General features: G+C 39.8%; 1 protein-coding gene across 1 annotated transcript in view; it reads left to right on the forward strand.

Moving 5' to 3' along the window:
* PKHD1 (PKHD1 ciliary IPT domain containing fibrocystin/polyductin) overlaps positions 1-19,381 on the forward strand; it is a 484,394-nt gene that overhangs the window by 156,527 nt on the left and 308,486 nt on the right. Inside the window, 1 exon segment of the mRNA XM_017849608.1 lies at positions 3,624-3,836. Within this exon segment, the coding sequence (XP_017705097.1) occupies positions 3,624-3,836 (213 nt within the window).

The raw sequence follows: 19,381 nt of genomic DNA on the forward strand, positions 1-19,381 counted from the left end.
AATAAGCCAGGTTAGATTTTTCTCACTGTCAGAATCTTTGCAAGGATGGTTTCATAGCAATAATGGAGGAAGTGAAGATGGTGAGTGTGATGATAGCCACAGAGACCATTGCATTGAATAGATGTCAGACTTCAGACCAGGAATCTATAAGAATTATTTCAATAAATCTCACCTTAATCTTCTGAGGGTAAAATTCTTACCATGCCCATTTTCCAGATGGAGAAACTGGATACCTAGGTGGGGTGTGTTGTTCTAAAGAAAGGCCCTTGAAGAGTTCTGGTCCAAGTATACATCCTGTGACTGTTACTGATGGCATAGAATTGAAGAAAAGAAGGCTTGAGGAAGAGAGCTGAGGAAAGCTGAAGAGAAGTTAGGGAAGAAGTAGCCTCCATATTTGACTGTTAAGTCAAACATTTATTGATCACTATCTCTGCACTAAGATGGAGGTAAACAATTGTCAATGAAAAGAGTCAAACTCTGTAAAATATTTGAAGAGATTAATTCTGAGCCAAATTTGAATGACCATGGCCTGGGGCACAGTCTCAAGAGGTCCTAAGTACATGTGCCCAAGGTGGTCAGGCTACAGCTTGGTTTTATATGTTTTAGGGAGGCATAAGACATCAATCAATACATATAAGATGTACATTGGTTTGGTCTGGAAAGATTAGACAAGTAGGTACAGGGGCTTCCAGGTCATAGATGGATTCAAAGATTTTCTGATTGGTAATTGGTTGAAAGGGTTAACTTATTAACTTGTCTAAAGACCTGGAATCCACAGAAGGGAGTGTCTGGGTTAAGAGAAGTGGTTGTGGAGCCCAAGGTTCTTATTATGCAGATGAAGCCTCCAGGTAGCAGGCTTCAGAGAGAAAAGATTGTAAATGTTTCTTAGCAGACCTAAAAAGGTTACAGACTCTTAGTTAGCACTCTCCTGGATCAGGGTAAAGATCCAGAAAAGGAAGGGAATTTTCTACAGAATGTAGATTTTCTCCACAAGAGACAGCTTTGCAGGGCCATTTAATATATTTTGGGGTAAAATGCTTCAGTTTCTTTCAGGGCCGGCTATCTATCATGTGTTGGTATACTAGAATCAGGTTGATATTTGGTGTCTTATTGCTACAGAGTCTGTTTTGTCGGTCTTAATGTCTCTGTTTTAATGTTAATGCTGGTTACTTATGTCTATATTCCAAAAGGTAGAGGGTATAATGAGGCATCTCTGACACTCCCCATCATGGCCTGAACTAGTTTTACAGTTTAATTTTAGAATGCCCTTGCCTAAGAGGAGGGGTCAATTCAGTTGGTTTGGGGGGCTTAAAATTTTATTTTTGGTTTACATAATAATGACTAAAGTCATTTTGCCTTTTCTTTTCTCCCTCTCATTTCTCCAGTGCATATTTAACTATTTCCAGCTATGATTTTTGGAAAGCAACAAAAACTCAATCAATAACTTGACACTCTGGATTTATGACTACATTAGCAGATGAAGAGTCTTTGCCCTCCACTGCCTCTCACCACAATTCTTATAGTAGAATCTGCCTTTTGAGACATTTCTGATACTTTGCTCTCTCTACATCCTTTGCCCCCCTTTGCTCATTGAGACACTATGTGGGCTTACAGATTAAGCATAAGAACAACATCCTTTCTGAGAAAACAGGAGTGTGTGTGTGTGTGTGTGTGTGTGTGTGTGTGTGTGTGTACATAAAGAAATAGAGGCACTTAAATCAGAATCTCCAAAAAGATATGTCCATTCATTCATTCACTCAACAATTAATTGTGTATTGAGTGCCAACTACCTACCAGCAACTTTTCTAGACACCAAGAATTTAGAAGTGAACAAAACAGATAATTTCCCTCAGGATGCATGCATTCTGGTGGGGAGAGGGCAGAAAATAAAACTGTAAATATATAATATGCCTGATATCAAGTATTACAAGGAAGAAGACATTTAGGCAAGGAGCTAGGGTGTGCTATTTTGTATAGACTAGAGAGGGAAGGCCTCAGTGAGAAGTTAACATTTGAATGGTAACAAGGGAGAGTGAGCCATGGAAATACCAGAACATTCTGATAATTCCGATAACATTCCAGATATTTCTGATATTTCTGATAATTCTTATTCATGATATTCACGGGAATGTCAGAAGAACATTCCAGAGGGAAGAGCTTATGCACAGGCCCTGAGGCCTGTTTGAGACCTAACAGGCAGGCCAATATGTTTGGAGCATATGTGTGAACAGGTAAGCGTTAGAAAATGATATTATAGAGGTATTGGAGGTTAGGTAACAAATCATGAGGGATCTTTTGTAGCCCAGTGTAAGGACTTTGACTTCTATTCTGAGTGAGGTGGGAAACTATTGTTGGATTTAGAAAAGAGGACCTCTGGTGTGTCTGATATAAAGACACAACTCTGACTACTTTGTTACAGGATGGAAGAGTCTAGTCTGATGTTTTTGTAAACCACTTGCAGGAGGAAGATGGACTAAATAGCTTATTGAGGTTAAAGTGTTTATTTATATGGGACGCTTTAATTATTTTGACATTATTGAGAAAATTCTATGTAAAATGTAAATATTCTAAACCCTTTTGAAGAAAGATATTATAAAATGAAAATCTTTTAATTTTAAATTATTTAATCTCATAATACAAAATAATTCTATTATAAACTAATATTCTTATGTTACTGAAAATTTGGACATCAGAGCAAAATGGTATATGTATTAGTTAAGGTTATCTGGTTGCCAATAAGAGAACCCAGCTGTTCTTTTAAAAATGGAATTTATTGGGAAGGCATTGGGTAAACTACTAACCAGTGGAAAACAGTCTGAAAAATCAGGGACAGAAATACATAGGAATCAAAGCATTTGATGCAAGCGGTGGGTGGTGGGGCAGGTAGGGAGGTGGGCAGGTGGGTGTCTCAGAAGCAGGTGTTCTTCCCAGGGTCCTTAGAATGCCACCACTGGAACTGAGATCTCAACATTTCCTATCTCTCTTCCCTTTTGCTCCATACTTCTCTTAAAGCCCGAGTATGTGACTTTGGCCATAGTAGGATAAGATGTCTTGCTTGACAGTTCCACTCAGCTCTAGTCAATGGGGCAGAGCAATACCTCAAGGAAATTAGGGTATGTTAACAAAATAAAGTATAATGGATGCTGGTCAACTAAAATGCTACGAATGCCACAATGTTAGCCCTAGTTACATTTCCTTTTACTATAATTCTTACAAATTTGGCACATCTTCTTCTAGCCCTATTTCTTGTTTATGTGTTTATGGCCCGGGTTTTTTTTTTTTTTTTTTTTACTTAATTTTATCTATTGTTAAATGGTAAAGTTAGTGGTCTTCTCATACATTATTTGACCATTCCTAAATTGCTGGACATTTAGATTATTGTCATGAAAATGTAACAAAGCAGCAGAGAATAGTAATAGTTAACCTAAACTGGCTAAATCATAGTGCTTCCACTCCTGGATGTCTGGTCTACCCTACTGTGCTTCTACAAGAGAGAGCATGATAAAATAAGTCTACATTCCAGCAGAAGTATTTAAATGAAGGGGATTTCATTAGGCATTGAAACTGACAAAACGGTAAGCCTTATCCTCCCAGGGACTGACAATTTTCCCTTCGTCCATTAGGGGGCAAGCTGATTTTCATGGCCCCAGGACCCATCGAGCTCAGGGCGCACGCCATTCTTGTTTCTGATGGTGGAGAGCTCCGGATTGGATCTGAAGACAAGCCCTTCCAAGGCAGAGCTCAGATCACACTCTATGGGAGTTCCCACTCAACTCCCTTCTTTCCCTATGGAGTCAAGTTCCTGGCTGTGAGGAATGGAACTCTTTCTCTGCACGGTGAGTGAGGCAGTTGATCAGAGGAAATGAAGTAGAGCTGTGTCTAGCAGTGGAAACTGATAAAACTGTTTAAAAGTCCTTGACTATGGTTGCTCAGCCAACCAGGTTAGTTAGAGCAAGGCACTGTTTGCTTAAAGAACAAGTAAAACTGTTATGATTCCTGTGGCAGAGTACACTACAGTTCCCAATTATTTGCTCCCCTTTCTGTAAGAGGATTGTGTATACTTCCACCCACTGTTAGGTGACTTTCAGTGCCTCCTTGTGGGTGGACCATACTTCCCGGACCCTTTGCAAGAGCAGACTTAGCCTTGTACTTGCTTTGGTCAGTGGAAGGTGAGCAGAAATGGGGGACTGCATGGCCAAGTGAAGGTTTTAAGACCTGTTATGCTTTAGCCATTGCATTTTCTTCCCACCACTTGAGAATAGCCTGTCCCAGATAGGGGCAGTTTCTTCTGTTTAGAACCTGAATGAAGACGACATGAAGCAGTGCTGCAGATGACCTACTGCTTTCATGTATGTGAGTGAGAAATAAGCCTTTGTCTTAAGTCACTGAGATTTGCATTTGTAATTGCAGCGTAGCCTAGTGAAAACTGACCGATACAATTACGTAGCATGTACAGATGTCTCTTAACATGCAGAAGCCTGGTATCCCAAATCAAATACAGACAACCTCATTTGGTTATTGAACCTCTTCCTGTTTTCCCCAACCGCCTACCCCATGAGCAGTGTTTAATTACACTTCTACTTAGAATCCCCTTACAGATAGGTGGGGTGTTTAAGGATTCCTAGGACAAAAGAGATTAGGCTACAGTGTGTTTCTGCTCCAACTTTATTTGCTTTCTGATCATCTCATTCCACTTTGCAAAATGGACATTTTTTTTTTCCCCTTGAGAGTCAGGAAATTACCAAGTGTGCCAGGATAATCCTTAGTATCAACAGTATAAAATAGTGAGTAAGCATATTTCAGTGGGTATTTATATGCTTTTGGTTGCATAGCATGAGCCAAAGGCAGATCAAAAATGTGGGCTTCAGAAGGTGACTCAATCTCCAGAAAACATAATGTCATTTACATTGATATTTCTATATTGGCATCACAAAATAATCTACTTGTCATAGGATAATTGCTCTAGATGAGGGCATGGAGCTGTGCTGAGGAATCTGCCATTTTTCTCTGTCCAGACTCTGTCTCATACCGACCACAGGCCCCAATCATTGTTTATCAAAAAGCATGCTTGTGCCTCTTTTGGCTTACTGTAAGAGGAAGCAAGATCTTTTCCTCAAGCATTTATTAAGTGTTGACTGTGGGCTACCCAGTGTGCTAGACACTGGGGATCAAATTTTGTGAGGTTAAAAATACCCCATAACTCATTGGACAGAAATTCAAAATGCTTACTATATTGATTCTGTGATCAACGTCCAAGGAGACCTTTCTTCCTCCTATCTTCATCAGCAAACAACTACACTGATTTTGTAGCCCGGGATCTATTCCCACGTCAGCCGTGGTTTTCAAATGTTTGCTCTAGCTCAATGGCCTCTTAAGCCACCAACGCAATATGCTGCTTTTTACCAGTAAAAAAACACATCTGGGGAGTAAGTTAGTGTATATTTATGGTTCAGCCAGCCCATAGATCGTCCAGAGGACCCCAGGCTTAGGAGGAATCCTCAGAGTTGAGAGCCACTGTCCCGTATGATGCAGATAGCACAACTCTTACTGAAAATAGGAATTCAAATGAGGAAAAATGAAAACTCTCGTAATTCTTTTATTCTGCTTCTTTCATTCCAAGCTCATCTAATTCTCATGCTCTAGTGTGAAGAATCAGTGAAAGAACTCATAAATATACCTTTTGTGCCTGTATTTTAAATGTACCTTGTGCATGTAAGCCTTTGTGATTAAGCAAATGTCAAGAAAATCCCTAGTCTCACTGCTTACAGTCAATATGGGGCAATTGAAGCAAAGTAGGTGCCTCTAATATGTTTCGAAAATTCTGTAAGTTCAGAAAAAATGTTGCTACTCCAGCCATCTGATGTTACTGGATATTGAGAATGAGACCTCCTCTCCCTCTGCTTTCCTCATTTCCATCTCCTCCTTCCTCTTTCTCCTCCCTCCCTGTCCTTTCTTCTTCTCCCTCCTCTCTCTCTCTCCCCCCTCCTCCCTTTCTCTTCTCCCTCTTTCTTCTTTATTCTCTTTCTCCCTCCTCTCTCTCTCTCTCTCTCTCTCACCACTTTCCTCCCTCCCACTCCTTTATTCTCCTTCTCCCTGCTCTCTCTCCCTCCCCCTTTTCCCGTATTCCCAGATTAGGCCGTTTTCTAAACTGGTTAAACATTCCCCAAAGCGTTTAGGACAGATAATTGACTAGGATCACCTGAATCACAGAGTTTGCCCATTGAACACGGGCAAAGATCAAGCCATTTCCCCTCTGATGTGATGCTGCAGCATCTCATGCGTTTGAAAGAAATATTATGTAGAAAAGAGCTCAGCCATTTGGGTGACAGGGATTCCTTTCCTGATGTATCTGTCAGAGAATTGCAGCCCCATGTGCAGCTCATCTATTCTCTCCTGTCACTTCTCCCTCACCACCTGAGGTCTCAGACAGATATCCCCTCCAGCATGGTGGTATAGCATAGCTAAAATTACATAATTTCACTGGCCTTTTGCCAGGGCCAGAGGAGGACCTGGTGACACTGGGGCTTTAGGAAAAAGTTAATTTTCTTTCACCGTTGAGTATGCAAAATAGTGAGCAACTTGATTCACTGCTTTGTGCCCAGGAAGTCCCTAAAGACCCAGCATTCACTTGGCTTCCCAGGATAACATAATGAGGAGATTCATCGACTTTGGTGCACAGAAGACCCTTTTGGGGAGGTTTTTGTAAATCTAGATGTCTGGGCCTGGAAATGTACATGTGATGTGACTCAGGTGGCCCATTGACTACACTCGGAGAAACACTGATTCTAGTGGTTAATCGAATTGGAATCAGAAATGGGCCCTGTTCTGCCACAGATCAGCTATGACCTTCAACAGATCTCTAAAAAATCCAAAAAACACAGTTCCCACTTCATAAACTTACTGCTCATGAAGTGCTCCAGAGTGTTGGGCACACAAAACACAGTGTTAGTTATTGTTATTCTGATAAAATCCTTTCCCCTTTCCAAAAGCACTGAGTACCCATCACTGATTATCCTGTATTTTATTTTAGGTATGAGAAAATGTGGGGCATGGCGGTGGTGGGGGCTTCTGTTTCAAAATCTACCTAGAGATTTTTCTCCATATTAATTTTCTTGTCTATCTCTTTTCATCAAAGTAACAGAAGCATTTTAACCTGGGATGTCATGCGGTACCCACCTTCCCAGGCATCTTCTGTTCTCTTCCCACCTTCCAGTCAATACCTTTAGATTTTAGTCTCTCTTGGTGCAGCTGCTTCCCAGCCATGGATAACCACCTTTCCCGGTCGTGGTTACAATAAAGGCTTTCTTAGAAACTATTTGCATGGGTCCCAGTATAGTCCAAAGCAGGGCACTGCCCAGCAAATGAGGCCCTTGGCAGACATTTGGTTCCTAATATTCAGCAGCAATGCTGAATGGATTCTAATTTAACACCAGCTCAGGTCATGTAGAATCACACAAATGGTCTGCATGTCAGTCCGATCACTTTCCCACCTTCTCCTTCCATCTCATTCTTTGTTATTGCCCTTTGAAACCCTTCTGCTCCAGCTGATTTTTATTTTAGATTAAAATCGCTAAGCAAACAGGCGTTGGTGTTCAGCTGTCACAAGGCAAGATAGAGTTGAAAGCAATATTTCATGTATTTCTTTGAAGGTAGGAAAAGTCCCACACCCTTATACACTCACAGATACACACACACCTGCACATACACATCCACACACAGCACCATCTTTTCTGTTTCTGTTTGTTTGGGAGTAGATGAGGACAGGTTCTGAGTTGCTGGTGGAGTTCAGATTGTTTAGTAACTTCTATCAGCTGCTCACTTTGATGCGTTAATATGACTAAAGGGTCTCAGGATTCCTCCTGAGTGGCGGTCTGAGGTTTGGGTAGCTATAGTCAATAAGGAAATTTCACTCTTGCCTTTTGCCTTCATCACTCTGTCTGCCAATCCAGGTTCTCCACTCCAAACTGAGTGCCAATCACTTGTCACTTTTCAAATGGGTTGCTGTCAGCCTGGGCAACTTAAATTTTTGACAGTGTAATTATGGCTCTTGCTTCCACAGTGGGAATCTGAGAGGGATGGTGGAGCTTTTATTGATTGTTCAGCAGGGAAATTTATCAATGTCTCTCACTTCATTTCCAGTTCCTCCCTGAGAAATTTGGCTGACAGTTCCTTAGGAGAAAAACAGTCTCATGGCCTTGGCTGGACTTCTGTCTTTGCCCTTTTCAAGAAATTACAAGATATAGGCATTAAATATAAATGGAAATTCCTGAGAAAAAGCAGTATGTGGGGCATGATTGAAGAAAGCACGAGTGCAATTGCAAAGAACATAAGAATTTGGTAGGAATAAATAAGAAAAGCAGTGGTCTAAATAAGCAAGCTTAGATGTGGTTTGTTTTCCTTCTAAAAGTACCAAGTATCTGCATGTAAATTCCATGGTTTCTACGAGTACTGTGTGATGTACAGTTTTTTCATAGTTGCCAGAGTATCAGGCTGTCTTGAAGCATGGTATAAAGTGCATGGAACAGGCACATGTGTGGGAGTGTGTTTCCGGTCAGTGGTTTTCACCTTGTGCTCCACAAAATCCAAATGTTTCCTGGAGGGGATTTAGGGGTTCCCTAAACAATGAATATTGGAGATCAAGTAATAAAGGTTTAAATCGCTCAAGTATTGATTTATTGCTTTTATCTGTTATATATTTGTGTTCAGAGTAACAGTTGGTTAGAAGAAAGAGTTCCACTATTAAAACTGTGATTAAAAAACTCTACTAGGTCATTCTTTTAACTGTGGTGTATGGATCCTTTTGAGGTGTCCAGGCCCTCTCTGCACGATTCCTGTTTCCCCAAGACTGATTTAGCTCTGGGACATTTTCTATAAAGTCTGTTCTTTGATGTAGGGTGAAACTTTCTAGAGCCTGTTTTCATGTCATAATAGTTTCTCTTATCCAACAGTTTCAAATATCCAATATATTTTTAAATCTCTGCTCTTTCGTCACCTGATTGTCTCTAATGTTGTCTCCTCTTGCCCCATTCTTTACTTATTTCTTCTAGACCAAGACTCCTCCCTTTTCTTCTGTCTCTTGTTCCCTTGAGCTAGATACAAACCAGAGCTATGACATGGCATTTTTATATGTAGCTTTATTACTTTGAAATTGTTTGGTTTTAGGGGACAGAAGCCCACTGGAAACAGACTTAGAACCAAGGATTTATAAATTCTTGTAATCAAAATGCAGGATGGAGAGAAAGACAATGGCCTTAGACGTGACTGCCTTCAGGGGTCCGAATGTCCTCAGGACTCACCCCTCAGTCTCTTACCCTGGCTGTCTCTGCATGTATTGACTTCACCTCTCCTAGTCCTTATTGCCTTCTTCTCTATGGTTATTGTGACTTCCTGAGTTCATATGGACTTTGATTTTCTACTACCAAAGAGAGGAACTCTCTATTCTTTTCAAAAAAATAACCAGGGAAGGCCTCCTAAAGTCTTGCTAGAGTTACCTAGCAGACTAAGGACTATACATGGTGCCCAGGGGGAAAGTGCACTGTAACTGTCCAAGCTGAAGTCACCTTTTCACTTCTTTACCAACCGTCAAGTCCAGGCATGCAAGGCCATGTGAAGAGATGCAGCTCTGCCTTGACCAGGGAGGCCAGAGTGGTGTGGGATGTGTGTGTGTGTGTGTGTGTGTGTGTGTGTGTGTGTGTTTTACTGTGCATGCATGTGTATGTTTGGATGTTTCTGTGCATGTATATTTTGAGGAGCTGTTCACCAAAAGGGAGGATGGCAACCAGACCCAGAAAGGAGAGATGCGGGGAAGACAAAACCATAGGTGTTCTCTGAGCTAAAGCCTTAGGCTTTGACTTCTGGTTCAGCCTGAAATCTCAAGGTGACTGAAACTCATAGACAGAAATATTCAAATATAGTAAAATACTGTTGTATAAACTCAATATGTAAAGTTAATGTTGGTTATTTAGGCTGCATTTAGGCTGAATAAAATAAGCGTGTGAGATCAGGCAAACAGAAATCCTCATTAAGTTACTAGTAAGGTTCCCATCAAATAGAAGAAGTTTATATATATATATATATATATTTATATTTATATATATATATTATATTTATAGAATGTCTATATGTTTGTGAAATATACTTATAATCAGGAAGGATATATTGTATATATAGAATTATGAATAGTATATAATTTATTATTTATATAATATATTTTATGCATATAGTTATATTGAATATATATTTAATATATTTATATTATATATATATTTATTATATAATATTATATCATATATTATAATATACGAGTTTATATATATTTTATATATATATAATTATATATAATAATTTCTATAATATATATTATATTTATATAGATATTTATATATTATTAAGGTTGGATTATATATAAATGAAAAGTTTTGCTGTGATTGAACCTCAAAATTTTAAATCTCAGTGTTGCTTGCAATTTTAAAAGCTTTATCCCAAGGTCTTAGGAAATCTCATTTTCTAGTATATGCTATGGATTTTCTTCTTTCTTCCCATGAACTGTGGATTTCCTCAATATTGAAGAGGTTCTCTGCTTTCCCCTTGCATTTATCACCACAAAATATTACCTGTGATTTCATGGGAAACTTGAGATGATGTGGTGTGTAAATTTGCCACAGGGTTGAGCAAATGCAAGAGACTCATTTTTAGGGACGTTTGGTCGATGTAAACCTTCCAGACAGAAGTCTGACTCAGAATATATTTTATTTTTCTTTAGTCATTGTCTTTGTCTGTATTCTGATGGGGATCCTTTTTCTTGTCCTTTAACAACTTCTTGGGTACCAATAGCTTTCCAGTTGATTTCAGATATTGAAAATGCCAGTTCTGATTAATCTAGTTTAAAAGTTCAGTCTCCTGTTTATTTAATGTTCCCTTCCTCACCCCCAAAGCTTCAACTTGACGCCCTTGGGATGGTAGGGTCTGCTCCCTCACTCTTCCTCGAATCCTTCTTATTCTCAGGATTGGGGCAGGTGGAAGAGGTGAGGTAAGAAGTTTAACAAGCTTGGTACTTAACTGTGCACCTATATCCTCTGTTGGGTGTTGCTCCCTCTCTGAATAATAATTGCTGACTGTTGAGTCTCCCTCCTAAGATGCCTGCATGAAATCACTGGAGTCTTGTAGGAGGCTTTTCCACTGCACAGTTTCCCAGTGTGGAAGCCCCACCTGGGTTTGCAATCCCCTTAGTGTCCACCTTGGGGGTTGGTCTTGGTGGAGTACTAGAAAGTTGGTTCAAGCCAAGCTATCTTCCCTACAATTCAGCTATCCAGAGGAAACTTACAAATCCACATGAAAGATGTTCCACTTATCACCCCTTTCTCTGCTCTGCTCTTTCTCTCTCTGATTGTTTCCCTTGCTTAGATAGGCATGAGCAGCTGAGCAAATAGGCTGCATATGCAGACATTCAACCTGGGAAAAGAAGCCAGTCTCCCCTTCTTACAGGTCACTCTATGATTGATACTTATGCAGCCCTCTTTCTTTGCTTAATAAGAGAGAAGTAGTTTCACACCTCGCTTTATAGGAAGGAACGGCTCTATAGGGAGGAAAGGCCAAGGTTAACTCACCCAGGCTGATGGCTCATCCCCCTATCTCAGGATTCCTTTGAATCTCCTTGTTTTTGGTCATTCATAAACGATAGAGTAGACTCTGCTCCAAGAACGGCAAAATTGGCAGAGTTAGATTAGCTTTCTTTTAATAAGCCCCAAGGAGATGTTTTCTCCCTGTCTGTGGCTTCCCTATAATGTGGGGTGCTTATCATCTTCTGGTCCCATGCATGTGTCCTCCTGGTAGGTTCTAGAGGAGCAGAAGTCCCACCCAACAACCTGCTATGTATGTAAAAAGGGTGCCCTAGAAGGATGTGGGGTAGAAGGGGAGAGCCACTGTCATTTTGTAGTTGTTAGTTGGCTTTGTTTTGCTGGTTTTTATTTAGGACTGGGAAGGAAGGAAGATTAAATAGAGGGGAGGAGAAATGGAGAAAGGAGGATGAGGAAAATTAAAAATGTATTTATTGCTTTTTCTAATCTTAAATTTAAGTGAGCTTTAACACAGTGTTGGGGTTCTGGTCAGCTGGTGTGTTGTGGCAGATCATAATGACACAGTTGAGTTAACACCAGTGAACATGGCCCTAGTGTACTTGGAACTCTAGCATGGTAGGACAGCCAGTTGCTGATGAGTGGTCCTCCGTTTTGAGCAGATGAAGATTGACTCCTGGCTCTGTGTCCTTTAAAATATAACCAACACCACCAACAAAAAATAAGGTATTTTTTCTGTTCTGTCTCATAATACTTCAAAAAAGTCTAAAATAACACTGTATAACCATTCTATTTACAGTGGCAGAAATGTATCTGCTAAAATCTCATTCGATCTGGGCAAGAGTAACCTTGGAACAATCTTTAAGAAAGGGTTCCTTAAATTAATATTGTAAACCACACCTTAGGGAACTTGTTTAAACACATTTAAGTGAACATGCTGTTTTTAAGGTCTTTTAATTTTAGGTGTTTGCATGTAAATGTATGCTGCTAATTAGAAATGAGTTCTAGCTATTCAATAATCCAAGTACAGCAGGAACCCCACTTAGAAACACATTGTAAGGTACTTCAAGTTTCTATATGTACTTGAAAGTGTTGGCATTAGTCAGGTCTTTTTTTTGGTTTCAAGTGACAGAAAACCCAATTCAAACAAAAAATAAGAGCATTTATTGCCTCATATAACTGAAAAGAAAAAACTTGAGGCACAGCTGAGTCTAGGTGCTCCAATGAAGTCATTAAGATTTTGTTTCTCTGTGACTCTTGGTTCTGCTTTCCCCTGAGTTGGTTTCATTTTCAGTCAAACTCCACCCTCATGGAGGCAGAAATGGCAGTCTTGTGGCTCCAGACAAAAAGGAATGCCTCTTTCCCAATGGCTGTTTGACCTCTGAGCAAATTTCAACATTTCTCCGTCACCATTTCACATCACTCCTTTTGTTTTTTCCTCCTTAGCTTTCAACATTATTTAATGTATTATGTATGGTTTACTTTTCACATTTTTTTGAATGTATTTTATTGCCTCTTCCAGAAGAATATATACATCGTGAGGGCAAGGATTTTCCTTTTTTTTTTTTTCAAATCTGCATTGCCTAGGACAGTGCCTGGACTCATAATATGCTTTACAAAATACTTTTTTGCTTGAATAAGTGAATGAAAAACTTGAGCAAAAGCCTCAGGATTTTTTTTTGCCCCATTTGAGTCATAAGGCATGAGAGAGAGAGAGAGAGAGAGAGAGAGACAAAGAGAGAGAGGAAGGGAGAGAGAAAGAGAGAGAGAGAGAAAAAGAGAGAGAGAGAAGTAGATAGAGAGTCCAAGTCCAAAGGCGTAAGAATCAGGAAGACCAATGGTGTAAGTTCTAGTCTGAAAACCAGCAAGCTGGAGATTCAAGAAGAGCCTATGCTTCAGTCTAAGTTTGAAGACCAGATAAGACCAATGTCTCAGTTTAAGTTACTTTATACTCAGCCTTTTTGTTCTATTCAGGCCTTCAGCTGATTGGATAAAGCTCATCTACATTAAGGAAGGCAATCTTCTTTACTTAGTCTACTGATTAAAATGTTAATCACATCTAGAAATACACACACACACACACACACAGACACACACACACACACACACACACAGAACAATTTACATTTAGCCAAAGGTCTGGGTACCCCATAGCACAGTCAAGTTGTTGCACAAAATTAACCATCACAGTCACCAAAGCAAACCTCATAATTGACTCTGTATCATATTTTAGACAAAGGAGGATTTCAAGTCTCTCATCTTAACACAAAGCTTCTCAAGGGAAAGTATCTAGCTCCAAGGTTCATCTCTTTCTTTCAAAATTTCTATAGTTTCCATTTTCCTGCTAGGATGTGAGGATCTTTGCTCGCGTTCTGCATCTTCTCTAGATGAGCTTGATTTTGCTCTGTCATAGAGTCCTCACTCACTCATTTTCCTCTGGGTAAGTGTGAGGAGCCTGGGCTCTTGAAGTGGACTTCTTGGTCCAAATCCCATCTCTACCATGAACTAGCTAGTGGACCTTGAAAAAAAAACTCAGGGTTTCAGTTCCCATGTCTATAAAGCAGACATTATTTTAAGATATTTTTCATGATATTTGTTATGCGGTTTAAATGAAATAAAACATGTAATGTACTTATCACAATGGCAGATGTTGAGCAAGTACTCAATAAATGTCAGTTATTATCATTGTTATTATTTGTTTACACTTTTGATTTGGTGAAGTTGCCCCATTGTTAGCCTAAGGATGGGATGGTGTTTACTGTTTTCCATTAATCTCTCAGCTAGAAACCTGGTTGTCATTCTTGATACTTCCTTTATCATTCCTCTTATCATGTCCATCACTAAGTCTTGTTGATTTTAATTCTTGAATAATTTGTGAGCCCATATCCTTCTCTCTACCTCCATTACTATCACCTTAGTTTATAGTACCTTCAACTGCCTAGATTATTGTGTAAGCTTTTAAACTTATCTTCTAGTTGTCACTTTTGTTCTTTCCAATTCATTCTTTGCCCTGGAGCCAAGGTGATCTTTTAAAAACACTTATCTGTTTATATCGTGCTGCTGCTCAAAACTCTTCAGTGGCTTTCCATTGTTTCTAAGGTAAAGCCCGAAATTTCTAGCGTGGCTATTAGGCACTGTTTGATTTAGGTTCCTGCTTAAACCTTCTGTCCTGTTTTCAGCTCTCCCCCTTGGCCACCCTCACGCTTCAGTAGTAACCTTCTTTTAGGTTACTAAATGGTTAATGTGGTCTAGATTTTCATTTTCTACATTTTTGAGTACCACAAGAAACTCAACTTTGTTAAGTAAATGGAAAGCTACATAGGCAGAAGCTTGTGATTTTTCCTTCAAAGAGAATTCTTCCATATGCATCATCAAAGCAATACTATTCATAGTATTAATATTAATACTATGAATAGTATTGCTTTAATAGTATTAGTATTAATACTATTAATAGTATTGCTTTCAGCCTGGTCATGGAAAAAGAGTATCATTGAATTGGGCGTTATAGTCAGTATTTGTCAAAATTGGATTTTACCTAGATCCTGGCACTTTATAATTTTCAAAGCTGCTTCCCATTCTTTCCTTTCATTTAACTCTCACAATCACCCTGTGAAGCATGAAAGACTGGGATTGTTACTTTCATTTTGGAGATGATGAAACTGGGGCTTGGAAGAGGATGTAACTAAAACTCATTCCATTTTCTTCATGGACTTAAGACACACATAGGCTTGCTTCTATTTTGTGTACACATAGCTGGTATTTACTTGTGGCAGAAAGGCAGAATATACCTCTTTCTGAAACAGTCTCCTCAGTTTTAACTTTTTCAGCTTATTTTGAGATTTCAGTTGGGGCTTTCTGGCTTATAGCTCCCTTTGTAAAATCCTTGATAGAAGTACAAAGAACTGGTTTCTTTATCACCTTGCTATTTACCTTTTAGTACTTCTATGAAGTTTTCCAATCTTTGTGATGGCAAATCTACAATTATTTTGTCTTATGGTTTCTGCCTTTGATTTTATGTTTATCAACTCTTTTCTGTACAAAGACTATATAAAAATTTACCTATTTGTTTTCGGTTCTTTGATTACTTTTGTTTTCTTTTTTTTTTTCACATTTGTGTCTGTCTTTAACTAGGGTCAGCAAACTATGAGCCATGGACCAAATCTGGTCCATTCCTTGCTTTTATATACAAAATTGTATTGAGGCACAGCCACACCCATTTGTTTAGGTATTATCTATGGCTGCTTTGCACTATAATGGCAAAGTTCAGTCATGATGATAGAGACCACATGGTCTGCAAACCCCAAAATCTTTACTATCTCCCTGATTTTTTACAGAAAAAAGTTATCAGACCCTTATTTTAATCAATCTAGAATTTATTCTGATATAGTTTATGTCAGTTATCTATTTTTTTTAATGAATAGCCAATTTTCACAGCACAGTTTATTCAACCATAAGCTAAAAAATGACACCATGTATGTCCATGTCTTAATCCTTAGAACCCATGAACATTACCTTAAAAATTTGGCAAAAGGGGGTTGGGCTCCAAGATGGCCAAATAGGAACAGCACCAGTCTACAGCTCCCAGCGTGAGCAACACAGAAGATGGGTGATTTCTGCATTTCCAACTGAGGTACCAGATTCATCTCACTGGGACTTGTTGGACAGTGGGTGCAGCCAATGGAGTGTGAGCCGAAGCAGGGCAGGGCATCGCTTCACCCAGGAAGTGCCAAGGGGTCGAGGAATTCCCTTTCCTAGCCAAGGGAAGCCATGACAGATGGTACCTGGAAAATCGGGACACTCCCACCCTAATACTGCGCTTTTCCAATGGTCTTAGCAAACAGCACACCAGGAGATTATATCCTGTGCCTGGCTCGGAGGGTCCCACGACCATGAAGCCTTGCTCACTGCTAGCACAGCAGTCTGAGATTGAACTGCAAGGAGGCAGCGAGGCTGGGGGAGGGGCATCCGCCATTGAGTAGGTAAACAAAGTGGCCGGGAAGTTCGAACTGGGTGGAGCCCACTGCAGCTCAACTAGGCCTGCCTGTCTCTGTAGACTCCACCTCTGGGGGCAGGGCATAGCAGAACAAAAGGCAGCAGAAACTTCTGTAGACTTAAACTTCCTTGTCTGACAGCTATGAAGAGAGTAGTGGTTCTCCTAGCATGGAGTTTGAGATCTGAGAACAGACAATCTGCCTCCTCTAGTGGGTTCCTGACCCTGAGTAGTCTAACTGGGCTACCTCCCAGTAGGGGTCGACTGACACCTCATACAGCCGGGTGCCCCTCAGAGACAAAGCTTCCAGAGGAAGGATCAGGCAGCACTATTCTCTGTTCTGCAATATTTGCTGTTCTGCAGCCTCTGCTGATGCTACCCAGGCAAACAGTGTCTGGAGTGGACCTCCAGCAAACTCCAACAGACCTGCAGCTGAGGATCCTGACTGATGGAAGGAAAACTAACAAACAGAAAGGAATAGCATCAACATCAACACACCGACATCTACACCAAAACCCCATCTATAGGTCACCATCATCAAAGACCAAAGGTAGATTAAACCACAAAGATGGGGAGAAACCAGAGCAGAAAACCTGAAAATTCTAAAAATCACAGCACCTCTTCTCCAAAGGATCGCAGCTCCTCGCCAGCAATGGAACAAAGCTGGACGGAGAATGACTTTGACGAGTTGACAGAAGTAGGCTTCAGAAGATCGGTAATGACAAACTTCTTCAAGCTAAAGGAGGATGTTCGAACCCGTCACAAAGAAGCTAAAAACCTTGAAAAATGATTAGACGAATGGCTAACTAGAATAAACAGCATAGAGAAGACCTTAAATGATCTGATGAAGCACGAGAACTACATGACACATGCACAAACTTCAGTAGCCAATTTGATCAAGTGGAAGAAAGGGTATCAGTGATTGAAGATCAAATTAATGAAATGAAGTGAGAAGAGAAATTTAGAGAAAAAAGAGTTAAAAGAAATGAACAAAGCCTCCAAGCAATATGGGACTGTGTGAAAAGACCAAATCTACGTCGGATTGGTGTACCTCAAAGTGACAGGGAGAATGGAACCAAGCTGGAAAACACTCTTCAGGATATTATCCAGGAGAACTTCCCAAACTTAGCAAGGCAGGCTAACATTCAAATTCGGGAAATACACAGAACGCCACAAAGATACTCCTCGAGAAGAGCAACCCCAAGACACATAATTGTCAGATTCACCAAGGTTGAAATGAAGGAAAAAATGTTAAGGGCAGCCAGAAAGAAAGGTCCAGTTACCCATAAAGGGAAGCCCATCAGACTAACAGCGGATCTTTATAGTACTAAATTATAATTTATAGCACTAAATGCCCACAAGAGAAAGCAGGAAAGATCTAAAATTGACACTCTAATATCACAATTCAAAGAACTAGAGAAGCAAGAGCAAACACATTCAAAAGCTAGCAGAAGGCAAGAAATAACTAAGATCAGAGCAGAACGGAAGGAGATAGAGACACAAAAACACCCTTCAAAAAATCAATGAATCCAGGAGCTGGTTTTTTGAAAAGATCAACAAAATAGACTGCTAGCGTGACTAATAAAGAAGAAAAGAGAGAAGAATCAAATAGATGCAATAAAAAATGATAAAGGGGATATCACCATCGACCCCACAGAAATATAAACTACCATCAGAGAATACTATAAACATCTCTACGCAAGTAAACTAGAAAATCTAGAAGAAATGGATGAATTCCTGGACACATACACCCTCCCAAGACTAAACCAGGAAGAAGCGCCTCTGAGCTAAAGGAGGATGTTCGAACCCATCACATTCAATCCCTGATACACCAATTACAGACTCTGAAATTGAGGCAATAATTTATAGCCTAGCAACCAAAAAAAGTCCAGGACCAGATGGATTCACAGCCGAATTCTACCAGAGGTACAAAGAGGAGCTGGTACCATTCCTTCTGAAACTATTCCAATCAATAGAAAAAGAGGGAGTCCCCCCTCACTCATTTTATGAGGCCAACATCATCCTGATACCAAAGCCTGGCAGAGACACAACAAAAAGAGAATTTTAGACCAATATCCCTGATGAACATCGATGCAAAAATCCTCAATAAAATACTGGCAAACCGAATCCAGCAGCACATCAAAAAGCTTATCCACCACAATCAAGTTGGCTTCATCCCTGGGATGCAAGGCTGGATCAACATACACAAATCAATAAATGTAATCCATTATGTAAACAGAACCAAAGACAAAAACCACATGATTATCTCAATAGATGGAGAAAAGGCCTTTGACAAAATTCAATAGCCCTTCATGCTAAAAACTCTCCACAAACTAGGTATTGATGGGATGTATCTCAAAATAATAAGAGCTATTGATGACAAACCCACAGCCAATATCATATTGAATGGGCAGAAACTAGAAGCATTCCCTTTGAAAACTGGCACAAGACAGGGATGCCCTCTCTCACCGCTCCTATTCAACATAGTGTTGGAAGTTCTGGCCAGGGCAATCAGGCAGGAGAAAGAAATAAAGGGTATTAAATTAGGAAAAGAGGAAGTCAAATTGTCCTTGTTTGCAGACGACATGATTGTAAATTTAGAAAAACCCATCATCTCTGCCCCAAATCTCCTTAAGCTGATAAGCAACTTCAGCTAAGTCTCAGGATACAAAATCAATGTGCAAAAATCACAAGCATTCCTATACATCAATAACAGACAAACAGAGAGCCAAATCATGAGTGAACTCCCATTCACAAGTGCTTCAAAGAGAATAAAATACCTATTCAACTTACAAGGGATGTGAAGGACCTCTTCAAG

Source organism: Rhinopithecus bieti, unplaced genomic scaffold, assembly GCF_001698545.2.
Source record: "Rhinopithecus bieti isolate Rb0 unplaced genomic scaffold, ASM169854v2 scaffold_31531, whole genome shotgun sequence".
In the NCBI taxonomy this organism is placed as follows: domain Eukaryota; kingdom Metazoa; phylum Chordata; class Mammalia; order Primates; family Cercopithecidae; genus Rhinopithecus; species Rhinopithecus bieti.